This window comes from Pteropus vampyrus, unplaced genomic scaffold (genome assembly GCF_000151845.1).
Source record: "Pteropus vampyrus isolate Shadow unplaced genomic scaffold, Pvam_2.0 Scaffold1, whole genome shotgun sequence".
NCBI classification, from domain to species: Eukaryota; Metazoa; Chordata; class Mammalia; order Chiroptera; family Pteropodidae; genus Pteropus; species Pteropus vampyrus.
Window position 1 is genome coordinate 25,611,206 of NW_011888782.1, and position 20,997 is coordinate 25,632,202.

General features: G+C 41.6%; 1 protein-coding gene across 1 annotated transcript in view; it reads left to right on the forward strand.

The window, feature by feature from the left end:
• Positions 1-20,624, forward strand: part of HGD (homogentisate 1,2-dioxygenase) — a 34,282-nt gene extending 13,658 nt beyond the window's left edge. Inside the window, exons 4-13 of the mRNA XM_011373184.2 lie at positions 1,750-1,809; positions 3,571-3,662; positions 4,792-4,826; positions 5,639-5,718; positions 6,275-6,374; positions 8,446-8,570; positions 11,114-11,218; positions 13,515-13,641; positions 17,505-17,686; positions 20,273-20,624. Of these exons, the coding sequence (XP_011371486.1) occupies positions 1,750-1,809; positions 3,571-3,662; positions 4,792-4,826; positions 5,639-5,718; positions 6,275-6,374; positions 8,446-8,570; positions 11,114-11,218; positions 13,515-13,641; positions 17,505-17,686; positions 20,273-20,422 (1,056 nt within the window). The 3' untranslated portion in view covers positions 20,423-20,624. The remainder of the gene's footprint in view (positions 1-1,749; positions 1,810-3,570; positions 3,663-4,791; positions 4,827-5,638; positions 5,719-6,274; positions 6,375-8,445; positions 8,571-11,113; positions 11,219-13,514; positions 13,642-17,504; positions 17,687-20,272) is intronic.
• The last annotated feature ends 373 nt before the right edge of the window (positions 20,625-20,997 follow it).

Genomic DNA, 20,997 nt, shown 5'->3' on the forward strand with positions numbered 1-20,997 from the left:
GATTCTTAAACTGTAGCTGCACATTAGAAGAGCTTTTATAAAATACAGATGCCCGGGCCCCACCTTCACAGACTCTGATTTAATTTGGTCGTGGGTCTCAAAGACTGTCCAGGTGATTCTTATGGGTAAACAGGGTTTAGAATCTCTGGATTGATCTATAAGTTTCCCCAGGCAACCATTGATCTGATACTTAAATCCCTTCCATTGGGAAATCTAGAACAATGACTCTTCTTAGAACCAAGATTCGAGGTAGTATTATCTTCCAATCAGTCTTCCTGGGTATACAAGCTCTACACTGCCGCCATAGAGGGAAGTAGCAGGTAATGGTTAGTAGTAGACTAGAACCTCCCCTCAAAAAGCCAGTGGTGCTTAGCTGTGGCCCTTCCTGATGTCAGGGGAATATCCTCCTGTGTTAATGGTTCTCAACCAGGGGACATTTGTTCCCCAGGTGACATTTGACAATGTCTGTTACAACTCGAGAGAGTGCTACTGGCATGTAGTGAGTAGAGGTCAGGGGTGCTGCTAAACATCCTACAATACACAGAACAGCCCCCCACAACAAAGAATTCCCCAATGCAAAATGTCAATAGTACCAAGGCTGAGAAACCCTTTCCTAGACTCTTGCTCTTGGGTTACCCCTTCTCCCCCAGGAAATATCATTCTTAATTAGTCCTAAACCTTTTCCTTCTTTATGAAGCATGATTTCAACAATGTTTTTCAAATCAACATTTTGTGTTCCTTGTAAGTAGTCCCAGAATGTGAGAATTCTGTATCACTTTTAAGAAATAAAGGCTGCTGTTTTATATGTCAGGAAAGGCAATGCTGCCTTTTCCACTTGCTGCTTGCTTTCCCCTCTGGCTGCCTCTCTGAAATACAGAATAAGCTGAGCCCCATGACCTCATGGAGGCCCGACCTAGCCTGCCTGAACCAGGCTGCCAGTGGAGCCATTCCTCGGGGTGCCGGTCACTCCATGAGATGTCCTGAGGGTGCTAGGTTTATCGGCCGCCAGCCTGGCTAGGTCAGGCCAAGTCGTTTAATAAGTACTGGTCTGACACTTTGAGTACGGCTTGAACCCGCTGATTTTTCCTCCCACTTCCTTAGATCATTTCATTATTAAATTAGAGATCGTTGTGATTTAAACTGAACCATCAGTCAGTCAGGCAGCCTGTGGATAAACACGGGTTTTGGTGAAAAAAAATTGAACCTGGTGCTGCATTTATCAAATCCAATCTCAGCTGGGTGTTTTTTTTTTTTTTTCTTTCTCTTCAAGAAATAATTCAAAACTCCAAGGGCTGGAAGTAGAAGTAGAAGCTTCCCTTGCAGTGTCAGGAGCCCACACAGAGAGGCTGGCATGCCAGGAAAGGGAGCTGATTATAAATAGAGTTAAAAGCAGCATCAGTCAAAATGCACTGATGTGCCTGAGCAAAATGTTAAAAGAAACAAACAGCTTCTGAAATAAGAAGCACTGGTCTTTTTTTAAATTTTTTAAATTTAAAGTGCTAAAGAATGAAGACAGTATATATGCATATAGGTTAAACACACACACACACCCTCCATATACACACAGAACTTAACTGAGCCCTTTAAGGAAATGATGGATAACTATTAAATTTAAAATAACAAAATCCCCAGTAGTCAGAGCCTCATAGGGAGCAGTTGTCCTTTTCCTGTACAATCGATGCTATTTATTTAGAAAGTCTGTGGCTTCCTTTTATGAAATAGTTTTCCTGTATGTGTATTTTTTTCCAGCTTAGGTGGAAACCATTTGAGATTCCGAAAGTGTCTCAGAAGAAAATGGACTTCGTGAGTGTAAGTCAATGCTATCCACACCTTCCCACTTCTCTCCTCTCTTCCATGGTGAGTGATCCATCTAGCCATTTGGAGCCTGAATGCCAAGCAGAAGCAGCCTTAGAGGCAGGCAACCGACACAGCACCACCTGCCTCTGCTTTGGGGCTGGCCTAGGGATGTCTTTCTTACAGGCACCATATGGCCCCCGACATCAAAGGGTACTACATCTCTCTGAACAGCTAACGGAAATTGAGCTTTTATTTTCTTCAGGTTCCTTTATTTTTGGAACAAAGACTCCTTTGATAGTCTGGTAAAGCCTGTGTTCTCAAATGCATAAAATAAATTACATAAAATTACAAAGAAGCCGATTATATTGAAATACAATGATAAAAATATTTAAATAAATTTGGCTTGGTTTATAGTAATATGTATGCTTCTTTATTAATGCACTAAATCACAAAATCTATAAAACGATCTAATAACTATGGTTATTAGAAGTATGAGCATAAATGATATTTTGGGATATCTGTAATAACTATTAATGTGACATAAAAATATCCACGATTTCTATGTGGTAAGTTTATAGGCACTTCTAATACCGCTGTGGTTTGTTGTTCACATCATTCACATTGATTGAAGGAAATGATAAATTTCTGTCAGAGTTTAGTGAAATAAATATATAATTTTTTCCCATCCAAGTTCATGAACTCCCCAAAATGGACCCCTGGGCTAGAATAGCATCAACTCAGGGTGGTAACTGTCATTAGTACAATGCTGATTAGAAGTTCTGCCTGATAGTTATAGGTGCTGAGAGTATTGGAACACCTGCGCTCAGAGCAAGGCGTATGTAGGGAAGGAGGAGAGGAATTACAAGGAGAGGGGGCTCGAAGAAGCCAGTGGAAGATTCTGCAGACCAGCCTCAGTCGGTGGCTTACTTAGGGAGCGTCCAGGTGCCCAGCCACAGGCCAAGTGTTTGGATCATGTTGAACTTCTTATCCGTATTAAATGCTCCAAACCCTGTGTAGACTCACCTAAACAGATCCCAAACTTGCAAATGGAGTTAAAATTCAAGAAGAAATCCACCCCATGTGAATGATGGATGTCTGGAGGAGCAGAGCTCCCTCCTTTTGAGCTTTTCATCTGCAGGTTTCAGGCCGAGGGCTGTTTTGAGAAGGCCAATGTGTTAAGATTTCTTGGACTGTGGATTATCAGCAGAAAGGATTATAGTTGGTCATAATGCTTCCCTCTGTCCTGTTCTACAGAAATTAGGGCTGACCCTATTCATTAGCAGAGGTCTTCTCACATAGTGTGGTATATTTGAGAGCATTACCTCGTCCCTAATGCTGCAACCTTCTTCCCCAAGTCTCCTTGGTACCTGATTTTACCCAGATTTTGCCCAATAGAAACCTGATTTTACCCAGATTTTACCCAACAGAAACTCTCATTCAAGTTGATCTTAAGCACCAAACTGATAAAATGCCATGTAATGAATTGATGCTCTGTAAGGTCCTCTGATGCAGTCATTAAAATAATCCAGATCTAGAGACGTGGCTGGCAACTAGGATCAGCCATCACTTACCAAACATAAGTCAGTAAATTCCAGGCTCCCCAGAGGTAGTCTGGATCCTGGTGACTAGTGAATATCTCACTAGTCCCAAAGGGAAGACCCTAGTACTAGGACCTTGCCTCATGATGTTCAGGGACCTCAGGGACAAGGAGGAGGGCTGGCCTCTTGGGCACTACTCACATTCACCCTTCCCTCTCCTGTGGCTCTCTCCCAGGGCTTGCATACCTTGTGTGGAGCTGGAGACATCAGGTCTAACAATGGACTTGCCATCCACATTTTCCTCTGCAATACCTCCATGGAGGATAGGTAAATGGCTTAGTTCTGGGGCAGGACATCCCCATTTCCCACAAGCTGTTGGCCAGAGGGTAAAAGCCAGGTTGTTGTTTTTCTTATTTTTCCTCCAAAGCAATGTTGATATACATTTATTAATAATAACAATAAATGAGCATTTCTATCTTGACTGACTCTTGTGGCACGAATGAGAATGTTACATAACAGTGCAAATAGAAAAGAGACGATGGGGCACTGGAAAGCGGGAGTAGTCCAAGAGGCATTTTGACCTTGACCAGGTTTGGGTTAAAATAGTCTTAATTTCTAATGTTCCCCAAGGCTATTCTTGAGTCCAAAGTTGCACTGAATGCTCATTACGGCCACCTATTGGTGGCAGGTCAAGCTGACTATGAAGACTGGCTTCAGCTAATAACTGTGTAAGCTTAAAGTTCCTAAACAGAAGAAATCAGACATTAGATTTTTTTAAATCAGAAAAACACACGTGAATGGCAGTCTTGCCTTTTGTTTGAGAAGCAGAATATTGTAGTGATTTTTGAACCAGACCATTATGTCCAAAGGCAATTCCACTCTTCCTGGCTAAGTGACCTTGGGCAAGTCATTTAATTCTCTGAGCCATAGTCAGGGCGAAGATCATAGCCTATGACAAGGCAGAGGAGATATTTCTTTGGGTTCAACCTCATATCTGGCACTTCTTTTCTCTCCACTTGAGCCACACCCACCTTCATTCGGTTCTTTCACCCTGCAATGTGTCCTCCTGCCTCAGAGCATTTGCACATGCTGTTCCTTCTGTCTGGAATATTCTCCTCTCTCCTTAAACCTTTGCCTAGATGATTCTTTCAGATTTTCAGGGAAGCTTTTCTGACTCCTCAGACTAGATCAGGTCCACTATTCTTTCATTCCCCTGAACCTGACTTTCATAGTGCCATTATAGTTTGCAATGACATAGTTCTGTAATTGATGCTGTCTGACTTGCTACAAGACTCGAAGCTTCATGACAGCAGAAACTGGGTCATTTTGCACATCGTTTTATACCCAGAACCAAGCCTGGCACATAGTGTGTACTAAACAATAATTTGTGCAGTGGATTCATTTGTCTGGATAATGTTAAAACTAAAAATCACAGGAATTATTCTATACATTTCAGATGCTTTTATAATTCAGATGGAGACTTCTTGATTGGTAAGTTTTGAAGATTTCAGACTTCTTCACTGTGAATTGAACCCTAGACACAATCTGCTTTTTAACTTTATACATATTATGTTCCTTTATCCCTTCAATATGTTTTATTTAGTGAAATCTACAGACTGAGGTCTAAAAGCAATTGGTGGTCTGGAAAAGATTCCTAGTGTACTTCAAAACCCCTACTCTATTTCCTGGTTTCTCTGTCTTTGCCCATTTCTGCTGGATCCTTCTAACACAGGAGATTTGGGCAGCTGAAAAGAAATGAAGGGTGATACCAACATGTGATTAACTTATCAAGGTACCTCAATGTGCGTTCAAACCCGCCCAGGAAAAGACTGTCACTGATATCTGCAATTTAAATACAGGTTTTCATGTGAGCATCTAAAATGGAGTGTCTATTAGAGATTTCTCTGGTCTGCCCATTTTTTTTTTATGGTTTTAGAACTGGTATTTTGGAGTGAACATTTTGGTGTAGACATTAGACATGTAAATGCCAGCCTCCTGCTGGAACTATCAGAAATGGGTGATTTCTGTCCTATTTTGGCTTCCCTTTTTGTCAATCCACAAACTCCTTATCTGACAAGTAAAAAAAAAGAAAAGAAAAAGCAGTCAATTTTTTTTCAATCACGTTTTTCTAGATAATAAAATAGCTAACCTAAGTTGTCAGAATATAGATCTTTCCCTATGAGACTCAATAAAGCTCTTTTCATTGGGAATGAAAAAGCAAATGCAGCCTTTAAGCCTTTTACTCTTCATGGAGTGGTTCTTGCATAAAAAAGATGCTCACTGCTGTCCTGTCTCTTTGTTAGTTCCTCAGAAAGGGAAACTTCTCATTTACACGGAGTTCGGCAAGATGCTTGTGCAGCCCAAGGAGATCTGCGTCATTCAGGTGAACGATGTGTCCCCTTCTCCCTGCCTCTCTAATTTGGGAGCAATCAGATGTTGCAGCCGTTGCTATTTCCAACTCTAAAATTTCTCTGTCATGTCTGGGCAAAGGCTCCCTGTGCAGAAGAGTAAGCAGGCTTAGGTGCCTGCTTTGTTTTAAAATAGCACAAAATCACAAAGCACAGAGCATCGTCAGTTCACTTTCCTAAATATTTATACGCACTCTAGATAAGGCCCTGAATGTGAATAGAGGGCAGTGAACATGGACTTTTTAAAAAAAAATTTGGCTAAAGCAAAGCATGGTTATCCCTGAACCCAATAAGAGAATAGACTAGAATTGTTTTGGATCGCGGATGTTATTAGGAGTTAAATTTTTATTTCTAATTCAGCTTTGAGTTGGCTGTCTCTCAAACATAGCTCAACAGACTATAGCATTACTTGAGCATATGGGGCTGGCTATGGCTCTGGGGCTTCTTTATAACTACAGGCATGATTTGGGAAGGCATACCAAATCTTCCTGTTCCAAATACAAATACAAATACAAATGCTTCCTGTTCCAGAGAGGAATGCGGTTCAGCATAGATGTCTTCGAGGAGACCAGGGGCTACATCCTAGAGGTCTACGGCGTCCACTTTGAGTTGCCTGATCTGGGACCAATTGGTAAACCTTCACTTCAAGCCTCCAAACCTGTCTTGAGAGATAGGACACAGATACTTGCATGAGAGTTAAGCATCCTTTTTCCTTCATTATCTCAGTCAAACTTCAACTTTCTTCTCTAGACAACTTCTTCTCTAGACCAAGAATAGCTGGGAATTTTAGAGACCTATGAGAACTCTCTGAGCAAAGCCAGGCTATCTTTTCAGATCTTGAGATTCAGTGGCTCCAGGCAGTATGGCTGACCCAACCGATGAAACAAAATCTTCATTAATTAGCTCATCAGTGTATCAATCCATAGCTTGTCTCAGCATCCACATTGTGCTGAGGGTAATGACAGGAACCTTGTCAAGGGTAACACAAGCCTCTTCCCATAACAGAAAATGACCCAAGACAACCTATTATAAATTCCTCTCTAGAATAGTATATATACCATTGGAGAGCAAGACAGTACATAATAAACTTCTGGCTATACAGTGTACACTTTATGGGATGTAGAAGTTTGGGTTACTGTGGGCCAGATCACCAGGAACAGCTTCAGAAAAGAGATGAGATTTGGCTAATTCTTGATGAAAAGTTGAGGAAAAATAAAGCTGAAAGAGAAGAGAACAGCTCATACAAAAGCATAGAAGTGGGAATGAGCTTTGTGAATAGAAGGCAGATCATTTTCTGAAGTTAATTGGTTGTGTGTAGACAATAAAGTGGGGAAAGCCATAAAAATCACAGGAATTATATTCCTATGGAAAGGGGAATAATACTGAGAGACATCGTATACGAACCCACATTTCTACTGAGCACACTCCGCAAAATCTACACACTTAACAGTCAAAAAAGGTACATCACTCAGTGCTATGAAGGAGCTAGAAACCGCAGCTTCCATGTGGCAGATTAAAACTTTGAAAAGTGACCTAAGATCTCCCCACCCTCGATTCTTCTGGCAAGCTGGAATCAGAGCATACAGAAGAGAAATGAAGATGGTAGGAGGGGTTGCTCTCAAAACATCATTTAGAGTGAAAAAAAATATTTGGGGAAATTGGCCCTTGGTTTCATATTTGGCATGTTTACAGAAGGTGGTGGCCACACCTCCCAGTTCTTCCCTTCTTTGTCAACAGCTTTTTTAGAGCAAAACCAGGACAGGCCAGCATGTGCCTTCTGGTCAGTCCCCTGGGAGGATCCAAATAGTCAGAGGAAGGTGGGAGGCAGCAGAGAGGCAGCTGGAGCCATGGTGGGCCGTCTGTCATCCTGCTCACCACCCGCTCTTCCCACTTTGGCCTGGCTTCCTGCTGCCCTGCAGTCAGCACAGCCTTGAGGTTCCACAGAACATGTACCCTCTGGAAAATATATATAATTTTCTAACCAGCTGGGAGTTTGGTTTTTTTTTTCAACTCCAGGAGCTGCAAATGATAAAACACTCCCCAGGTCTCTCCTCTCAGAGTTAAATTATGTTTTTGCACTTATGCTTTTCATCTTTGGTCTTTTGATTTATTTTCTTTCTCTGGGGAAAATATTCACAAAGCAAAGGTAAGCAGGCAAGTCCTGAGTACTTTCTCCCTGACAGATTTGTCAGGCTGGAGAGCGGTTTTACAGACTCGGTTTGATTCTGAGTTCTTTCTGAGGAGCAGAGCACATCTGGGGCAACAGTATGTAACCTTTTCTTTCTCAAGGACTGTGGATCAAGGACTGTAGATGAGTTCTAGAGTCCTCAGGATTTTCTTGGAAAGAAGAAGGTCTAATATTCTACGATTTTTCCTTGTCCTCTTTTCTAGTCTCTTTCTCTTCTTTGCTCCCCTTACCTGTAGTGGTGAGATAGTGCATGTAAGGTAGTTTTATAAACCATATTCACTCTACAACTTTAGGAGGTGATGCTAGATGTGATGCATGATGATGAGTTTCATGATATTTTTCCTGACCAAATCCCTTGGGTCCTCCTAAAAAAAGTACCAGACTAGGAATCCAATGAGCCTTTGAACAATGAAAACAAATTGTGACATGCAGGAAAACCCTTTTACTGTGTGCAACTGTGGACATTTTTCCTATGTGACTTCAGAAGTATCTAAAAGACTTTTGGGTGTTCTAGGAGCCAATGGTTTGGCCAATCCTCGAGATTTCTTGATACCTGTTGCCTGGTATGAAGATCGCCAAGTACCAGGTGGTTACACTGTGATTAATAAATACCAGGGCAAGCTGTTTGCTGCCAAACAGGTAATGTAAGAGGGTCTATAGGTGGGGTAGGGGACGAAGAGTTATTTAGTACCTACCGATTACAAAGGCCAGTGTTAAATATTTTACACATACTATATTCTTTAATCTTTACTTCACCACTAAGATTCTACAAATAAAGTACTGTTTATCATGGAAACAGGCTAAGTAGTGACAAATAATTTACCAAATGTCACAGTAAATGGTAAAACCAGCATTTGAACACATTTCTGTCTGACACCAAAGGCCATGCTCTTTCCACTTACAAGGAAAAAATAAAGAAGAAAGGGAAAAGCTTAAGCAAAAGCATACAAGTGGAAATGAGTTTTGTGAATAGAAGGGAGATCATTTTCTGAAGTTAATTGGTTATGTGTAGACAATAAAGTGGGGATATGTAGCTCTCTGTAAATGGTGGGGGAAACATACAAACAGGATAACATGTTCTGAAAAGGGAAACAAATTAAGAAGCAGATCATTCAAGATTTATATCCATCAATGGCCACCATATTTCAAAAACTAGCAAGAATCGACACAAAACAAGTAGAACACAGTTAACATAGCATGATTTGGTTTATACCACCAGCCTGGTAAACTCATGAGATGAGCAAAGGCATAGATAATAATAAAATAATAACATGTAATCTATAACGTCATATATACTAATATAATATATAATTATTATATGTATTAGTATATACTATATAGGACACAGTATATAATTGATATATAGTATACTATTCCTTAATGTATTGAATATATATTAGAACAAAGTAATCATATAACCAAAATAATCCAAAGATCTCATTTGCCAATATTCTTTATATTCAATATGCTTTATTTTTTCCCATTTGACTTATTGCTTATATTTTGCCAAGGCATGTTATTGGATAGCATCTAGAAAGTATGCTAACTGGTAGAAGCCAATTTGTTTGGCACTTAAAATTAACCCCTGAGGGCTAATTGTCACCTTTATTGACACATCATCACCCTCATGTTCTCTGGGTCAGGATTTCTCAAAATGTGGTTCAGAGACCATTTACATAAAAGATTCTCAGGGTGGCTTGTTTAAAATGTATATCCTTAGATACCACTCCAGTTGGGCAAAAATGATAACCTCTGGGGAGAGGTGTGGAAATACGCATTCATTTTAAGCATATGTTCCCCATATTATTTTTGACATAGAGTTGACAGAGAACCATCATTCTAGAGGTGGCCAGCAGCTCCAATGTTTTCCATTTTGCAGGTGGACCCTGTGTTGGTTATTCTCTGTGCAAGCTCCCTCTGATCTGTTCTCCCTTTTCTACCATGATCTGTGCCCTGGGAGGTTGACCTATGTGGACTGCATCACCCAGGCTCCCTAGCCAGCTGGCTTTTGGTTGGGTTCAACCAGTGGGAGGTCCTCAGAGGAAATTAGAGAGCGGGAGGAAAACTAAGTTGGAGTTTTCCTTTCCCTTCTTCCTCCCTATTTGTGACCTCATCCCTCCACAATCTCAGTTCTTGTTGAGTGGCCCCAGTGGCATGCTTAAGCCAGTTCGTACCTACTTGCAATACTTGATATACACATCTCTTCCTAGCTTTGTGTTAGGTGACATCACATTGGTACCTCAAAAATGATCACAATAAGAGTATGTATATCCCAGAAATCAGCAAATGCTATAAATTGGAGTTTTTAATTTTTTTCCAGAGGGCTAGTTGTAAAATATTTATCAGTATACCACTGGGCAGCCCCCTTATTCATGGTTCTAGCTCTTGCTGGAATCCTATAACATTTCCTTCCCATATTTCACAGGGCTAGGAATGGCGATGTCTTCACATTATTGCTAGGCTCAGGTACCACACCATCTCTAGGCAGTTTAATAATGCATATCACACCTCTGTGAGTAGCCATTCAGTAAAGTCTTTAGAACATTCTGAATTTGATGTCGTTTCCAGCACAGACCCATATCTGCAGTAGGGACAACCTTCCTATAACAGAGCATTGATCCTCTCCTATGCCAGGGCAGGCCCAAGAAGCATCACCTTAGGATTGCCCTCAAATCTCAAGTTCTTGGGGCTGGAACTCTTAGAGACATTCTTGCCATCCTGCACTCACCACCCAAGCACTGTGTCTAATGGAAGATACTCTAGGCAGCAGTTACCTAGAGAACAGTCACAGCACATGCCTGCCCTTCATACCAGGAAACCCCGAGGGTGGCCCTGGTGGCCTGAGAATTGCTTGTATCCACAGATTCTCACAGTTGTGTTAAAACTTGCTGAAAAGGCGCTGTTTTAGAGAATGTACTATGCTTCTGCTACGCATGTGATCAGAGGCAGCTGCAGCTTATGAACTGGAAAAATAGGGTTAGTGGCTAGAGGAAGGATGATTTGAGGGTATGTGAAGCAACCACAGAATGATTCAGGGTTACACTTCTCCCAAAAGATGCTATTATTAAATTATAAGAATAAAATCAAATCGAAAAATAGTGATGCCAAGTACAAACTGTGGAATCACAGCTACAGAAGCATTAGGTGCTAAGATCACCCTTTTCTCCTTCTTTTGCAATCAGAATGTCTCCCCATTCAATGTTGTGGCCTGGCATGGGAACTATACCCCCTACAAGTACAACTTGGAGAACTTCATGGTCATCAACGCAGTGGCCTTTGACCACGCAGTAAGTCTGGACCCTGGAGGGGCCTTGGAGAGTGGGCAACCCTTGGGTGAGATGGGTTTACGGATTTAACATTTCTAGTGTCATCCTTGGAAGTCTGAAATATAGTCATTTGTGATTGTGCTGACAGGAGTTTGAATCATCTGCTGCAATGCTTCGAAGAAGGAATAAATAACACAGCCAGTGAGGGAGCCAGGCTAGACTCTCAAAACTCGCCCAGGAGCACAGCTCAGTTCTCTACATAGATTAGTCACAGTAACTGTCCTAGATGACTAAAAACTTAGTTTCTTCATGGAAAGTTTATCCCCAAAAGAAAACTGACTGCTAATCTTAGTGGCATGATAAAAAGGGAACGTTTCTGTATTTGGAAAGTTCCCTGTCCTGCCCACAAATACCAACAGTCCACTAGCTCTGGCTGCCTACTCCAGTGCCTCTTCTGGCTGCTTCTAGCCGTGATGGAGCAGACAGCTCTCTTCTAAAGTGACTCATAATGTGCAGTGCTTGAATTTAAACCAAAGAAAGTCTAGCGTATGAACTTGATCATATTTTTCACTTATTTAGGGGGCCGCAAATAAGTCCCTGGTCTACAGTGCAGGCCCCTAAGGCCCCACATTCTCGATGAAGTGCTAGTTCTGGGATCCTGGAGGGAAGTACATTTTGCAACCCAGTTTATAAAAGATTAACGTAACCCACAAGCTGGAGGGATAATTAGAGCAGAAGCTAGAGAATCAGAGACAGAAAGATTACTCTGAGCCAGTTCAGCTTATCTCTGGGGGGACAAAACTACCTTTCTGAAGAGCAACAACTCTGAATAAAACTAAAAGGAAAAAGAAAATGAAGCATCAAGCCCAAAACAGCATGAAAAGATCCCATGACACTGATAGAGCTTTATTTGAGCCTCACTACCTTTTCGTTAAGTTTCAGATCATTTCTCACGACAGATGGAGAAGTGTTAACTCTCACAGCAATAAGGGCTGAGTTTTCGACTTGCGTTTACCCAGGTTCAATCTCCTCTGTTCTGCTGCTATAGTTATTTTTCCAAATTTCAGACCTGATCATTCTACCACTGTATTAAAAAACCTTTTGCGGGCTCCCTGTGGTGTAGAATTAAGTCTGAGCTCTGAAGCGTGGTATTTGATGCTCTTCACCATCTGGCCATGGACTAATTTTCCAGTGCCACCTCTTGCCCCTCTCTCTTCTGCCAGTGCACTCTGGGCTTTAGCTTTATTGTCTCTTAATAGAAATCTGTGTGTATTTTGATGTCTTTCCTGTTTTCTGTGCTTTAAAAGTGCCTTTTCTTTTCCTCCTCCTTCTTACCTTTCCTTCTTTCCTCCCCCACTCCCTCTCACTCTTTTTCTTTCTCATTTCATTCTTCAGTACCTAGTTCAGATGTCACCCCCTCTTTGAAGCCTTCCTGATCCTCTCAGGTTAATATAGGCACCCTTCTTCTGTGCTCCCTTGGATCTCTATTTATAAAGCTAGATTGCCCTTGGCACCTTGCTGTGATTAGTTGTTCATGCACCTGTCTTATTACTCCTTCAGTCCACCTACCCCGCCCCTCCACCAATAATGTTAAAGGGGCAAGAAATAGATCTCAATCATCTTTGAATCTTGACCATAGCATAGCATCCGAAAGCAAACATGATCATTGATTTCAATTAAGTCTAATCTCAATCTTTCCACCGAAGGATTGTAAAATTCTTTTAAAATCAGAATCACACCCCAACCTATTCCCCTCTACACTACCACCACCCAAACTAGCGATGTACATGGTGTGTTTTAAACCTAAGAGTCAAACAAGGGTAAGAAAGCAATGAGAATACCAGCTAGAGGCTCTGTGATTCACCACCCCCCAACCAAAAAAAAGAAGCAGATCCTATATTTATGCCAAAGCGTGGATATTATTTTATTTCTATTTCCACCTTACTCCAAGCATCCCTTCTGCCAAGAGCTCCCTGCAGCACACCCCAGCTCTGGTCACCATGACCTGAGGTTGGGAGGCAGGTGCCACAGATTCTCAGACCCATAGGGTAGTACTTTGTGAAAAGGGGTTCAGCGGGGTGAAAAAGCAGCTCAGAATCTTCTTAGCTGCTGTTACTTCAAGCACAGCAAGAGGGGAAAGTCAGATGAATGATTATTATACCCCAACAACAAGCCCAGGCTTCTTAGCCTGGCCTATGTGATTTGATCAGAAATTAGAGTGTCACTCCAAAACCCTTTCATGTGTGGGTGACATGCGTGTTATTGTCCAGCCACCTCCCTTTCCTCGTATGTTCAGCCTCTCCTTGTGCTTTCTCAGGACCCATCCATTTTCACAGTTCTGACTGCCAAGTCTCTACGCCCCGGAGTGGCCATCGCTGATTTTGTCATCTTCCCACCTCGATGGGGGGTTGCTGATAAGACCTTCAGGCCTCCTTATTACCACAGTAAGTCTCTCTTTTGCCAAGCCACAACTGGAAACCAGAGACAGAAAAGCGACGAGCGTCGCCTGTTGGGAATACTGCCAAAGGTGTTTCCGGATGCCCTGCCCTGGCTCGAGTTCGGGATCCTGTGTCCGAGGCCTGGTCCTAGACCTATAGCTGCTTAAATACCATAACTTAGATGGGGAGGCAGGGACGCGTTGACTCTGAGAAGGAAACACTGCATAATGCCTGCAGCCCAGTTCCTCTGACCCAGAAGAGAGGCAGAAAGGCTGTTAAAGCATGAAGCAAGTTTCTTCACATTTCAGATGCTTCTTTTGAGAGAAGAGGAACAGTGGGCTGCTGTTGGTTAGTTTGTTGTTTGGGGAAAGCTCATTACCTAAGTCTAGTTCAAGGGCCAGTAAAATGTGCCTTCTCCAATAATTTTGGCAGGGTAGAGCAGACTGTAGTCCACGCTGAGGAATGGATCCTATTCTGAAAGCAGTTTCTGCAGAGCATTTTTTGCCTGGAACAGAACTTAACCAGATCTACTTTTTTATTTTATTAATATTATTATTACTAACAGCTAACAGTTATTGATCATTTTCCATGCCTCTGTTATAAGTTTTTTAAAAGCATCAGCTCATTTAATCCTCATAACAGTTGTCAGAGATAGGTCATATCATTATCCCCTGCCCTTTTTTTTTCAGAAGATGAAACTGACACAAGAAGGATTAAGTAACTTGCTCAAGGCCTCACAGCTAATTAAGTGGTGGATTCAGGATTTATCTGAAGCCAATCAGATGCCAGAGCAGACTCTCATGACAACTGATGTGCCTAGCACAGTGCCTCATACTTAATATGCTTCTAATAAATATTTATTTAATACATGAATGAATCACCAAGAATAAGGCAGTTCATGTCTACACTTAATGAGGCTGGCATTTTTAATTGTTCAGTAGTACCTGTAAATCCAACCTAAAGGTCAGTATATGATTCCACTTTCTAAACTGTGCATTTTTGTACATAGCGTTCTAGAAATACTCTGAACAGGAACATTCTAAAAAAATAAACCCCTCTCCTTAATTAACCTCAGGGCCTTCTGTTCATAGGAAGCTCCTCTCTATACAGATCAGCTCCCAGGAACCAGGGCTCAACAGGGTAGAATGGTGCACTGGGTGGGCAACTCAGACATGTGTAGAGGCCATCGGAATGGGCCACTTCATGGCCAAATCCCAGCACCTTTTTTAGGTGGCACCACTATGACTGAGAGAAGGATACCATTAGTTACCACTACAAAGATATAAGATGCTTTGTGAATAAAGTTGTAACAAACTATGTCCTTTCTGAAGAGTGTCAAGCCCATCATAGGCCCTGTTTCCTCTTGGCAGTTGGTCCCCTTAGAGGACCTGCTGAGAAGAGAGAGAGAATGGCTCTGGCTTAGAGCCTGGATCTCACATGCTAGTCTTTGATAATTCACTATTTTGTACAGTTCTTGTATGGAGGTTTGAGAACGTTAAGGGTCATAAAATCACTTAGAATGCCCATTTTTCAATGTTTATTACCAGGACCCACTCCCAACTTAATTAGTTGGTTCTGAGGTGGAACCTCAGAATCTGCATTTTAAACTAGCGAGTCATGAAATTCTGATGCAGGAGGTGTACAGAGCACTTGTTGAGGGACACTGGCCTGGGGCTGTCTCCCCACCCAGGGAGAGGGATAACAGAGCAATCAGACTTGGACAAGTCTGCTACTGGGCCACAGCTCTCAACCCATGCCTTGACTTTGGTTTGTAGTTCAGATTGCCTGAAACAAATGGCCTTGTGATGTGCTACTAATAATTTTTTAAAAGACTCTCAAGTAAATTTGGCCCAGGATAGATAGATCTCAAGAAAGGTATGGTTGCCTCAAGTTAGTTAGGAAAACCACAGAACCCCAAGTCAGAAATTATTTTTTACCAGAGATATTTAAAATATTGCTTTAGCAATAATCAAAAATTTTGCTACCTTGATGTGACTTTATAGAAGTAGAGGATTATTTATATAGAAATATTGCCTCCAGTCATCTTAATGTGCCTTAGTCAACTGGATTCAACATTAATCAGAAAGGCAAGATCTCCCCTCCCACTGTCCTTTGAAATATAGAAAATGATATAGAAAAGTCATCACCAAACTCTCTGCTACATAAATTCATATTCATATCGAAGCTGAATTCTGTCTTGCTCTCTTAAAATTAGTCCATGAAGGTGACCCTGATGATGCATACTGGAGTGATATGTGTGACAGCATATTTAAATCATAAGCAGAACTGCTTTTAAAATAGAGATACTTTATGCTTACAGTCACTTCTTTTCCTCTATCCTGCTTCATGGAGAAGCACATAGAGCTATGGGTCTTTCCTTTTCTGCAGGGACCTGCAGCAGCATTTTGCTTTCTGGACAAGGTGGTTATGGCTGCCTAGTCAATTACAGAAGTATTTTGGCAATTGGTTGTATTTCACACGTAAGGAAGAGGGGTGGGGCATTCATAACGTCATATGTTTGGCCTTGCAAGGGTTGCCACTGCCATATCTCTCTACTCTGTTCATGATTTGCAGTCTTAGCATTCTCTTGGGACAGACTATGAGTAACTTCAGATAGGCTATTTCTTATTCATCTCTATCACAGTAGTTAGCGCAGTGTCCAATTATATATATTAGATGAATGAATAGGCAGATGGATGGGTGGGAAATGGACAGATGGATGGGTAGATGAATTAAAAGGCACTTAAATTTACTCAGGTGTTATATTTAATTCTTGCTTTAAATGTGTTGCTATTCCAATAAAAAGCTTTACTTCAAAAGAAACACAAGATTTAAAGAATGAGAACATGGTGATTTTTGTCAAATTTTGCGTAACTCCAGAAGGCACAACTAGCACCAATATATTTAACATATATGAAGGCAAATTTCCTTAATCCGAGAGAACTTTTTAATACCCCGAGGTTTGTTGAGTAGAGAGCTTCCATTCACAGGAGGCATGCAGACAGAGCCCAGGAGATTATCTGTCAGAAATGATATAGAAAATTCTTCTCTATTGAGTAGAAGTAGAGATCTCTTCCAATTTTAAAATTTTGGAATTCTATGAAGATAATGTCAATGGAAATAAAAAAAGAATGCATCTAAGAGGTATTTTGAAGAATGGAAGAATAAGATGATATCAGATTCAGATATAGAAGATAATATTTGTTAGAATATAGCATTTATAAACTGGGTTTTACAAATACTAGGATCCTTTCACACAGATTATCATTTGATAATGGGCTCCAAGTCCAGGTTTCTTTCCATTACATCACCCTTCCATCAACACACACCACACACACACACACACACACACACACACACACACACACACACACACACAGACACACACACGTACACACCTCACTTCAGTTTTCTATATGAAGAACCAGAAATATGGTGACACATATACTACTGTGGGGCTGGTTGAGAAGGGGTTCAAAATCACACATAAAGATAATTTTGATATGAGGATCGTAAGCCTAAATGATGGCGTCCATTCATTCTTTATTACAATTTGTATTTTAATCATCATGAAAATTTTTGTCCGGGCCTTAATTTTCTTTAAATCTAGAGTAATTTCTTTCAGGCAGTGGAACACAAGACCTCTGATAATCTACATGGCCATAGAATAGAGTTTTGCCTACCAAGAATTCTACACTAATGAAAGTTTTGTAATTATTCTTCTGTTGATCTGTATTCTTTATTAATCTTATAAAATGTATCAGATTCTCCTGTCTTCTTGTCATTCTGTGGAAATAATGTTCAAATGGTCTTAGCGTTTACGGGTCTTACCTTGGGTAATGGAAACAATACCACTTCGACCTTCCCAGGGAACTGCATGAGCGAATTTATGGGACTCATCGAAGGTCACTATGAGGCAAAGCAAAGTGGGTTCCTGCCAGGAGGAGGCAGCCTGCACAGTGCAATGACTCCCCACGGGCCTGACGCTGACTGCTTTGAGAAGGCCAGCAAAGCCAAGCTGGCACCTGAGAGGACTGCCAATGGCACCATGGTAAGTTAAATGCCAGGTTCTGGCGGCCTCTGGGCTCTCCAATCTTGTTGAGAGACGTGGCTGTTTTTTATTTATTAAAGTCACAGAGAAAGAGTCAGGAGAGGAGAGTGCGTGTCTGTGTATATGTTCCCATGTGTTCAGGCACACACCCTGTGTTTTTCCTAGATTTCTGATGTGCTAGGGGTAGAGAAAGCTTCAGACCTGGAGTCAGGCCTGGGTTCAAATCGTAGCCCTTAGTTCCTGTGTGACCTTGAACAAGTCACTTAACTTCTCTGCTTCATTTTCTCCATCTGTAGAGTGGGTTTGGTACCTAACCCAGCAGGTGGCTCTGATTTAACCTTACAGACTATCTAACACTGTTCAAACATAGGATGGTATTATTAATACTATAGGAAGGATCTTCCCTTATCTGCAAGCAGTCCTGTGTATTTGTGCATTGTCTCAGAGTCAACTCCTGCCTCTGGGGCCATAATAGCAGAGAATGCATGATGTCACACCTTCAGCTGGTTTCTCAAACCAAGGAGAGTCAAGAAGACTTTGTATCACTATATTCAGGGCTATGAGCAGCAGTTCCCTGCAGTTTTCTCATTTTCTTTTGCTTTCCTTTGGCATGGGATGAAACTGATGGGATTTAAAACCTGTTTTGTATTCCTCCTGTGTCGGACTGTAAACACTGAGGCTGAGCACAATTGCAGACGGCTGCAGCACTCGATTTTATTTTACTTTTGCATTCTTGGAGGTAGAGTTTATGGACCACAAGGAGTAATTGCTAAATCATATGCAAATTTGCTTTACAGTTTTAAATAAATGCCTTTGATGTTAACTGACTTTAAAATCTATAGCACAGACCTGCCTGACTCCATGCCCAGATTGCAAACAACCTAAGCATTTTCTGTCCTTCTGTCCAATGCAGTTTGCCTTCAGTTCCAACCCTGGGGCCAGAGTTGGTGGAGTTGGTCTGTAGGGAGAGGGTGAGAAGAGTCCCATGCTTGACCTCAGCTCCATCACCCCTTGCAAGGGTTTCTGCAGAGGTTCCGTAGACCCCTACATTTCTATGAGACATGGTTTGAGAATCTCAGTTAAGCTATTGCCTCTGAAGCCTCCTGGAAGTCCACAGGCCACTCCAGAGTTGCCATTCAATAGCACTGTCGGTGTTACCAGGGAACATGGTTCTGTATGAGTGAGGCACAGGACAGAGCTGTTTTTCTGAGGAGCAAGACTTTGAGTAATGTCTAGGGCCTGAGCACTAGTGACAAAGAACTCTCCTATGTGGGGGTTCAGGAGTGGGCGGCCCTGGGTAGCCAAGGAGCCCAGATGACCTGGCGAGGGAGGGTCCAACACTTTACCTAGACCTAACTTTGGTCTCCCTCACCGTTTCCCATTATATAATTTGGATGCTGGCCCATCTATATGCCTTATCCTTATTCTAGTTTGGAATAAATTAACTTTATACAATACTGTCTTCATAGCTCAGTTTGGATGAGTTTTGTTACTCTAGTCAGACAGCAAGTCTCCTAAGAATCAGTCAGTAAAGAGACAATAACAATGGCTATGATAACAACCTTAAATCTGAATACTGCTTTATAGCATGCACTTCCACATGATCACATCTGGTCCTCACATCAAGCCTGTCATGGGAAGTCAAGCAGGGACAGTCATCTCCATTGGTTTAGGTAAAAAGAATTTAATGTATATTAGACACCAAAACATTAATGTGACTTCCGTGGATTGTGGCGCAAGAGAATATTTATTTTCCTTTTATCCATCTATATTTTCAAAATTTCCGAAAATGTGAGCACATAAGGATTGTAGGGTTTTATTTTGTTTTTTGTTTTAATTTTATTTTTTAAAAAGCCACAGTGGGTAAAAAAAAAAAAAAAAAAAAATCAGCAATAAGTGAAGCTGGAATGTCTACCATGCACAGAGCACTTGCATATTCTTTCCATTGCTGACAAAAACCTGATCACAGTGGAATGTCCACCATTCACACCTTTCTAGGATAGAGCTTCCTACTTCCTAATTCTCTCCTTCTCCTCCTCACACTCTCTTTTCTGCCTTTTCCTTTTCCTAGGCCCATCTCCTGGTCAAAGTACTGGGAAAAAAAAGGCTCAAATCCCAGCTCTGCCACTTCTTGCTGCCATCACTTTAGATAAGTTATTTCCCAGCTCTGAGCCTTAGTTTCCACCTCTGCAAAATGAGGAGTGTGGCCTCCTTCACAAAGACATAACCACAGTAATTAATGGCCCCTGAGGAGATGAATATTACTAGGATTCTCCCAGCTCTGCCCTTGGGTCTAGCAAATTTAATTCCATAATGCTACAAGGACAATGTGAGATTTATGTGCCAAATTCCATTGTCCAGAATGAAACTTGATGCTCTGAGAAGTTAAGAGGTATCAAGGTATCACCTGCTTAATAAGTGGTGGGGCCAGAGCCAGAACCCAGGACCTGAGCCTGCTCTTCTCACCATGCTGGCACATACAACCTATTATTCCAAGATTCTGCCTACCCGCATTGTCTCTCCTGACATCTAATCAAATGTGTTTTGTTATCCACCTCACCACTTCTTTCTTGTCATTTCCTACAGGCATTTATGTTTGAGTCTTCTCTAAGTATGGCTGTCACCAAATGGGGGCTCAAAACCTCTAATTGTTTGGATGAGAACTACTACAAGTGCTGGATGCCTCTCAAGAGCCACTTCACCTCCAATTCCAGGAACCCAGCAGGACTTAATTGAGACTGGAGCATTACTACCACAGTTGAGAATGGTTGTGTGCAAAATCTCATTCTAAACACTTATTGTGGGAGGGGGCTAATTAAAATGAGAACTCACGTTTTTACAGTCAAGTGATTCAAACATTTATAGAAATTTCTTTGGAGGATTCTGTGGCTGTCAGCTTAATTACTCAATAAATACTTGCTGGTGTTGTGTGAAAGTGGTAATTGGTCATAATCAGCACTTGATTGGGGCAGACCTGTAGTGGCCAGGACTTGGGGTCCACGAGATTGTACCAAGACCAGGACCCCTTTGCATGTGCTTAGCCTGAGTGCCTTTATTCTAGAAGCATCAGTCTAGAGCATCTACCAGAGATCACAAGCCCAAGCCACAAGGAAGGACAGGCCAACATAACGACCATGAGCTCAGATTGAAGCCAAGGTCAAGGCCCTAGAAGTCAGTTCAGGCATAGGGAAGCAAAGGAGGTCAGCAGAGCTCCGAATATCTAGAGTCGTCCTTAAACAGCCAGGGCACCAGGCTATCTAATCTTGGTAGTCATGTATCAGCCAGTATAGTGATAACAGGCAAGAAGTCCA